We start from the raw sequence: 9,060 nt of genomic DNA, 5'->3' as shown, positions 1-9,060 counted from the left end.
TTAAAAAAAATAATTACAAGCACTTGTAGCCCACACAAATCTTTTAGAATTGGCACCATCTCTCTAAAACATCTATATTCTATATAGATTTCTAATTACAAATACCACCAGCAGCTGCCATATAATCCTATTAGTACATGTAATATACATAGTATATTTGTTCTCATTTGGCAGATTGGAGTGACTTAATGATTATTGTTTGTTTGTACTGTCATTACTCAGATGAGACAAACCCAGCCATATACACCAATTCATCACCTAGATGAATTTTTTACCTACCGTAATGCTTCATTGGTCTTTTTTTTTTTCCTTTTCACAGTATAAGACTCTAAGGGGCAATTGCAGATATTTGAACAGAGGGTATAATAATAAACCATGGCAAAAAATGAATTCAAATAATTCAACTGAAGTCTTTAATAAGTGCAGTGCACACTGAAATGGGCGGCAGATGAATGATTTTCTTGTTTATGAGGAGTACTGACTTTCTTTTGTGAGATTCATGAAACTGCCAGAAAACTGTGTCCTGTTTCTTATTTTTGGACATGTTCTCTCACATCAAGTCACATATTTAGTCAAAGTATGATTTTCCCATTGGGATACCTGCTAGAGTAGCAATGATAAAGAATGGTGGGAAGCTACTATTCACCAAGCCTAGAAATTTGCTTCAAGAATGAACCTAATAAAATACATTTGCTGTTTGATTCAAAAGAAAGTGGGAAGAACATCCTGTCATTGTCATTCTCTGCTGAAGCAAATAGCCAAGATCTAGACTTAGTTGACCACTATCAAACTTCTATTTTCTTTGCATGAATATTCATCTGGAGTGATTCCATTGACCTCAATAGGTTAAAGGCCAGTGCCAGTAAAGGACTTCAGCACTTAAAAGTCATGCAGTGTAATACCTTTTTTTTTTTATACTATTTGGCTCTAGTGTGGAGGCCAGAACCCTTCGTTAAATGTCTAACCTTACTGTGAAGTTTGTGAGAAGAGTTAGGTGCCCAGGAAAGCAATGCAACAAGGAAAAAGATGTCTGAGATTACTCTACTTGAGCCAGTATGGAAATGCAATGCACAGAAAATACTAATTTTCAACTGGGACTCATTTCTGGACATGATTATATTTTTTCTTTCAAAGATGGGTCACCTTTGTAAAAGATGACTGGAGGAGAATGAAATGAGTCCCTTTTTTCTGCAGTCTCAGAGAAGTGGGAAACCCAAGTTTAATTCCTTCACCTATCTAAGAAAACTCAGACTTTCCCTTTTCACAGAGTGGTCTGAGAACTCCAGATGGAAGACAAGATGCTTGCAGACACAGAGGTAAGGAAGAGCATGTCCTCTCCTCTTGTCACTAAAGCACTTTTCAGGAAAGTATTTAAGAGTTTTTTGAGCCAATATGTAGCACAGAAAAAATGTTGTCTCCACTTCTTTGTAGTTAAGATACTCACCTGGTCCTTGCACCAGAGATTTTTAAAGTATTTTATATTAAATGGTCATACACCATCCCTAATTATATCAAGTGTATGTCCTATCAGGGTGTAGAGTAGCTTTTCCTTTTCTGCTCTGAGACTCTGGAATTTGTTTCTATCTTGTGAAGTTACCTTAGTGAGATGAACAGAGGATATGTCAACACTGAGTCATTAGAGCACTTTCCAGCCACGAGGAAGAATTCAATCACCTCTGGCAATGGTAGGGTCTGAATTTAGGGTCTCTTGCCTTCTGCCGGACTGCTCTAACCTCAAGGCTGTTACAAAAACAACAGCATAACCAGACCCACAGCCTTAAAACAAAGGGTGATTTCTACTCCATTTTGTAGGGACTGTGATCCTGTTGGTCTATGTGCTGTGCTCTCTGTGTACTCACTGGCGGTGTATACAGGGATTTAACCCAGCAACTGCTGTTTTCTGGATCCCTGATGGGTTTTAGCATGGGTTAGGTGCAAAAATCCTTAGATGTGTCAAGATCAGGATAGTTCTGAGCATACGCAGACATACAATGCTACATGCCTGAGTGAGATGGCAGTTGAAGAGTGATTTTAAAATTGAGTTTTAAATGTAGGTATTAAATTCTGCTGAACTCCTAACTTTAGGCACCGAAGTCCTTCTTTGGGTCAGCCCTGACACTGGTCTCCAATACAATAAAAAAGTCACGGTCACATTATTAATCCTGAGCATAGTGCTCTGATATCCCTAAGGACCAATATTTTTTTATATGCTGTCTGTTGCTGTCATGTTTTTTCCTCTCACCTCATAAATAATGCATTAAGCAGAATAGCAAAGTTGCACACTTTCCTCTACAGAATTTACACCCACAGCTACACTGTTTTTCAGTCTGGTCTTGGTCTCTCTAAAGAAAACATCACCAGGTGAACTCCACTATCATCCAGAGCTTGAATCATGGATTGGCCTTCTCATTTACTCTCCTTGGAGATCTTACTCTCCCAGTTTTGATCACAAAGTTTTCCTTTCGCAAACATAGCAACTGAATAAACATCCAAGCAAGCTAACATTTTTTTTTTTTTGCTTTTAAAACTTTTAACAGTTAATTTTTAATTAGCATTTAACTTTTAATTTGCTTTTGTAGCTTGAAATCAATGGAAGAAGATCAACCAGGCTTCCATGAAACATCAGCAAGTGCTTTGTGACCATGGTCTAAAAATCTCTGGTCTAAGGTATCTATATGAGTCTAGGCACCAAATGTTCAGATAGAAGTACAAGGAAGCACATCTCCAAAGTCATGCAATTACTCTTCAGAGCCAATTAAAAAATACAGTTCTTCAGTATTGCTAACACTTCTTCCCAACTAGCCTGCCAGAGTGATTCACTTTATTTCAAAAGCACAGATTCCAGAGGTGGTTACACCTTCACTCTTCAGGGTTGGCCTCAAGCACAAAAGAAACAAAGGATTTTCCGAGGTCCCTGTGGTCAAGAATGACAATAGTTTCAACTCCTTTAATTCCCTTTCTGGCAGCAGCACTAAATTGGAAGGCAAATTCAAGCCATTCAGTTGGTACTTGCACATTCTTTAGTTAGACTGGAAAGTGTTCATGTTTGTAACCTTTGCTTTTATGTCTGAAAACCCCTGCCATTATATCTTAATGTCCTAAACAGAGACTAGCATACAAACAGCAAAATGAAATTATAATGTCTGTTATTCATAATTTTCTTTTTTCTTGTGTCAAACCCATTGGCTTCTATCAAAGGACTTTCCAGTCTTGCAAATTTCCCACTAGGCTCCTTTGAATTACTACTACAGTCATTACATAATTATTATCTTCTTCCCCAAAAAACCTTTCTTCCCTTTAGTAGAAATCCAAACATCATACAAGATGACATTGGTGCATTCCAGCCCGTACAATTAAAATGGATTCTGCATTCTTTAAATGCCACTAAGGCTGACCTATCTTTCATTGAAGCTAGACTGACAACAGGGACATACAATCTCAGCAAGGTCCATCCTTGGCTCCTTGTGCAATTAAAATTTCTGCTGTGGCTAACGGATATACAAAAGATGCATGACTCCTCCCAACGTAAGAGTGAGCAAAAGTGTTTAAAATTTGGATTGTGTAACATTAGGGGTTTAGCCTCTTAAAACATGTATTCAGGTGTTAGACTGAAGGTCTTGCCTGTGTGTGCATGCATGCACGTGCACATGCATACATATATCATCTTGACACTATATATGAAAGTTGTCAAGAAGCTCTGAGCAATAGCTGTGGCCAGGATTGTGCAGAATTGCAATTTGGGAGCAGAAGAGGTATATTTATGCTGAGTCACAGTTTGACAGTTTCTATTTCTCACTCCTTTTTACTAATTCTATTTTTAAGAAAAGATTTTCATGTCTGTCTCTATGAACCTTATTTCCACTGTTGATTATTTCACAGTGCAGTGAAGCCCACAGATTTTAGCAGGAATACATTAATATTAAGTGTCCACCAACACAAGAAAAGACTACAGAACTGGGAACCTAAAAGACTAGGGAAAGATCAAGGTGGAGAATGTTCTAATAAGGACATTGGTCAACAGCTTAAAGTATAAGAGAACTGATAGTAATAGAATCCCTTTGAAATTCACATTAACTATCTCAGTACACTCCGTATATATCAAAACAATATTGCACTGATGGGAAACATATATTACCACATAAGTCTTCCATGAACAACATTTAAGTGGTCTAGACTCCCTAAATGAGAATGTTTGTGTCACAGACTGATTGGACATGCCCTTCCCTTAAATGTGGGTTGTAACCTGTGAAAGAAGATGCTTTCTCCTAAAGACTTGAGCAGCTAAAGAATGATGAGACATGCTAGTACTGTGAACCAGGAGGGCAAAACCAAGCTCTGGTCTCGAAACCATACAGCTGCACAGAACTGAGTCTGCGCTAATCAGTCGAGCGAAGAGGCAAGAACTACATATAAGCAACAAGGACCTACAGTCATGACTTGGTATATCTACCTGCCTTCTGGAGTAGAGCTGTTTTGTGGCCTGCCGGTTCATGCTATAGTCATAGCTAGTAAACGACTGTACCTGGCAAAATAAGCATGCCCACAGACTGCTATTGGATAACACTGCCTTGTGCAGGATGTACGAAGTCACTAGAGTATCTCTGTGAGGTGCTAGCCTGGATTCAGTCATGTATTTTTTTTTTTTTTAAATGTTGTTGAGCAGCAAATTGGGGTGCAGCACATAATGGTGAAACTAGCTTCCCAAAGGAATAGAAAATGTTGTTTGCTAAAGCATGTGAATGTGCTTTCATCTTTTGTTTGTTTGTTTATTTGATCAAATATTTATTATTTTGGACATCGGGGAGGAAAAGAGGGTATTAATTTTGATTACAAAATATTTATTATCTTCAAAGAAATAAGATCTAAAGATTTTCAAAATGAAACATAGCAGCCTTATTTCAAGGCTCCCTTCCATGAGGCTGTCTTCTATATAAGGCTACACCAGCTTAACTTTGAATTGAAATACATCACTCACCACTTCATACTATCCTTAAATAAAATAAAACAAACCCATAAAAGTTTGGCACCTGAGGACAGCTATGTCATGAAGGAGAGAGCCAATACAATGTGCGTTTAGGGCCTGACTGACAAGTTCTATGTAACTACACCTATCAAAAATTATTTAGCTTCTATTCAAACTTTAAAACTCTTCCCTGCCTGTATTAAAAAAGTGCTGTGACAGTATGAAGTGCACTAAACTGTACTACCTTGATATAGGAAAAAAATATGAGGAATCCTCTTGCTTCTTTTGTGAGTTGCTAAGAAACAAAGAAAGACTCTGTTGGTTCATATCTTATTAGGTCTTCTCTGTTTTAACCTTTACTCTGTATTGCTTTGAAAGTATTTTTCTTTTTTTTCTTTTTTTTGTCACAGTTCATAGCTGCAAGGCATCAGCAGCTAAATAAAGTTAAAATTGTTGCTTATTAAAGAGTAGCTAAATCACCTCTAAGCAGATTTTGACACAGGTTTTTTTTTTTTTCCTATATATGAATTATGATTATGACAACCTTTCCAATGACAGTTAGCATTCATCATAATCCAGATTGGTCTCCTAGAATTCTGTCATTCAAAGTATAGAGAAAATCCTTAGAGTGTTTACCTGTTCCTTACAAGCAAAGACTATGGGAGCTCAAATAAGTATTTTAACTGGTAATGTTAGCATAAGAATGTCCATAAAAATGTGTTAATTTCAGTAGGGAGTGCAGCTATAATATAGCTTGATAGTGCTGCTAGAAAGAGAATATTCATCTCAACAACTTGCCCTGATAAGGGAATTACAAAACAGTACTCCAGAAAATATTTTTTGCTACTTCATTATTAGTTGGCAACATGGTGAAATAGTCAGGAAATCTTCCTTAGGTTTTGTTGATGTGAAGGTGAATCCAATGTTAACAAATTGAATTTTTTATACTGATAGAAGAGAATTTCATTAACAAACGTGTAGGTTGAGAAGTCACTTGTAAAGCCCTCCATATTGCAGTCACTCACTGCAAAGCCTCAGCTTAGTGTTATCCACGTGTAACGTATCACGGACACAATATGCTTCAGCAAAAAGTTTGGTAGTTATTGAACATACATTACTGCTTTTTGAGATCTTCATAGAAAAAAAAAGAAAGAAAGCTTGACAGGTTGGTCCCAGGTTTGAGTCCGTTACAAAATGTACATTCAATGTTTGGTCTTCTATTCTTGATAAAAGATCAAGGTTCACTTCTGGGTAAGGAATCAGAGTAAACAAACAAACCATTGTACAGTTGTTTACAATCTAGTTTCCCCTCTGCCCCGTATATTGTACACACGGTTCATTGTAATACTAAAGCAAAGCACTTGGTATGTAACTGATTTAACAGACTCCTTATAAGCCCTCAAAAATAGATTCAGTGTTTCTGAAAAGCCCATGTTTTTTTAAGGCCACGATAATCTGCCAAGAGTCATTTTGTCTTTAAAACGGCATAATTAATCTGATGTTTCCACTTCTCAAGTAATTTCTCTTCTTCCTCTCTGTTTCTCACAAGATGACCCAACGCCTCTCACTCTATCTGCGTAAACACTGGAGATCTTGAAGGCTTGGCTGTCCCCTCACTACTTGTAGCTGTTGAGATCCAACATTGTCTTGAACTACATTCACAGCGAAGAAGAACTTTGAGTATAATCTCTGATGAGGAGCGTGTCATACTTTGGGGAGGACGGGATACAGAGAGCTGATTCGGAAACCGGAGAGCTGGGAGATGCACTTCCAGAATCGATGGAGTCTCTAAAAGGAGAAGGTGGAGTTAAAGCTACCAACTCCTCAAGGTCTTGCTTGGCTGATGGGGTCTCTGAAGTGCCTTCTTTGACACTGCCATTTGAAGGTTTCCTAGCTGATTGCGAAGCGCCATTGACTTCAATGGCAGGAAGCGGTTGGATCTCTGCAAACGTGGTCATCGTCGTAGGGAGCTGGATTTCCCGTGGAATCAGGTATGAAGAGCAGAGAGGAGTGGCCACCATTGTCCCCGGAGTGGCTGTCGAAAGCATCATAGAGTTCAGTTCGCTGATATTGGCTGTAAAGCGAGTAACCACACTACTGATCTGCTCCATGAGGGAGCCTTGAGAGGAGCTACTTCGCTGAGGAGGCTCTGACTGGAGGGTAGGAGCATCATCTTCTGTTCGGCTGACGGAGGCAGTTCTGTGGCTCAAGGTGCTGATAGGCGAGGGAGTCTGCGGTCGGTACTGAGCTGGGTATTGCTCTTCTGCTTCCGAAACGTCGTAAAGCGTTTTGGCACTGGCCTCAGGAAATGTAGCGCTGCTACTGTGTCGGCTACTATCTGTGCTTTTAGAGAAAGGCTTGATCACTGCGGTTTGATTGGGGTTCTCTTTTTTGTTGATGTGGATCGACAACCGCTGCCAAAGGTGTGCTCCTCTGCTGCTTTTCTCATTCTGGGCCCAGGAAACTGATTTCCCATTAGAACTGTAAACAGAAATAAGATAAGATGGTAACTTGCATCAGAGTTAAAAATGTAATCACTGTACCTATAGCATGGGTTTGTGGTGTCCCAGAGTTTATATTCATTATAAAGCTGACTTATTTCATCCGTATCTATATCATCTATATCTACATCTATTTCTACCTGTTGCTATATATCTGTACCTGTCATTTATACCTATGTGTTCTAGGAAAACGAGCAGTGTGCCAGCTCATTTCCCAGGCCATTTGTGCATCCAGCCGTGACCTACTCAGTGCTAGTTCATGGCCACCGCTGACCCCTCGGTTGCTGCCCTTGGGACATAGGCAGTGTCCATCTTGGGGGAGGGAGCAGCTTGATGGTTTCCCTTCTATCGGATTGGTGTCAGGAAGGGGGGCTGTGGGACTAAGGGATGCCTGGAGGAGTGAGGAGGAGGTAAAGGATTGAAGGGAATAGAGGAGAGACCTGGGCTGGCTGGGTTGCAGGGGGCAGGTATGTAGGCTGGCCTGGGAGCATTCAGTGGTAAGGGGCTTGGGGCAGGGTGATGGCTGTGGATTCCTGGTATGGGGCAGGGCGTGCAGGTTGGGAGATGGAGAAGCATAGTCCGTTATATGCTGGAAAAAAAAAAAAATCTGTTTATATCCCAGTTCTTGGAAGTACTGGAGCAATACTCAGAAAGGGGCTATGCTGGTTGTGGGTGGAGAGATGCCTCTAATGGGTGACATCTTCTTCATCAAGGTACTTGGTAAATTACCCACCACTAGATTAAAGAACTTAATTTTTTTAATTATAGGTCAGCTCAGGGAATAAACCTGTATTCCTAGTAGAAAAGAAATAATGGACAAGCTATACAAGCAGGTCCTCATGGTGACCTGAGTCTGGAGAGAGCAATAAACATTTTGCTGGACTCTACTGCAAAACGAGTCCTCTTAGGGTAGTTTCTCTTCAGATCCCATCATACCCTGCTCTTTATCAAAGTTGCTTATTTTTCTCCTCTTGCTACCTAAGGAAAGCCAGCTGCGGCACTTATAAACATGTAGTATGAAACCACTCCTTTCCTTTTACACCTTCCTTAGACTGATGAGCTGGTGTTTGTACATACATTAACCTGTAGTTCTTGGGATTAAGAAAGACCATTAGAAATACTTTTTTTAGCTGAAACAGACAATGACTCTGAAATGATGTCAACAGGAAAAACATAGTCTCCACATACAAATAAGCATGATTTATATATAAAATGCAACAGAACTTTAAACAATTCACTTTGGTTTCCAAAACATTTGCTACAGCCATTTAGGATTTTTGGAAAGACAACCACATTGGAGACCCTGGCATAGTATCACAAATTTGTTGTTTGTTTGTTTGCTTTTTAAGCCTGAAATAGATATACTCACACATGTTAGCCTGCAGTGTAACAGTTTGCAAGACACATAGTTTACTAAACACAGATGACTTTATACCAGCCTTCATGTGGAGGTTTGCCATGCACTATCAGTTTAATAGCTCTTCCAGTCATCTAAAAAAAAGTTGTGTGCTGCATGTAAACAAAACCTTCTTGTGGGTTTACATCCACGATTACATTACATGGAATTACGATGGATCACGTAACACAACATATGCC

General features: G+C 39.4%; 1 protein-coding gene across 3 annotated transcripts in view; it reads right to left on the bottom strand.

Moving 5' to 3' along the window:
• Positions 1-1,139: 1,139 nt before the first annotated feature.
• Positions 1,140-9,060, bottom strand: part of GRM5 (glutamate metabotropic receptor 5) — a 273,244-nt gene continuing 265,323 nt past the window's right edge. For all 3 annotated transcript variants that reach the window (XM_069808429.1, XM_069808430.1, XM_069808431.1), the window contains one exon: positions 1,140-7,444. In XM_069808429.1, the coding sequence (XP_069664530.1) occupies positions 6,622-7,444 (823 nt within the window). In that variant the 3' untranslated portion in view covers positions 1,140-6,621. The remainder of the gene's footprint in view (positions 7,445-9,060) is intronic.

This window comes from Haliaeetus albicilla, chromosome 20 (assembly GCF_947461875.1).
Source record: "Haliaeetus albicilla chromosome 20, bHalAlb1.1, whole genome shotgun sequence".
Classification (NCBI taxonomy): Eukaryota; Metazoa; Chordata; class Aves; order Accipitriformes; family Accipitridae; genus Haliaeetus; species Haliaeetus albicilla.
The sequence above is the reverse complement of the archived record's forward strand: the minus strand, read 5'-3'. Positions and strand labels throughout refer to the sequence as shown.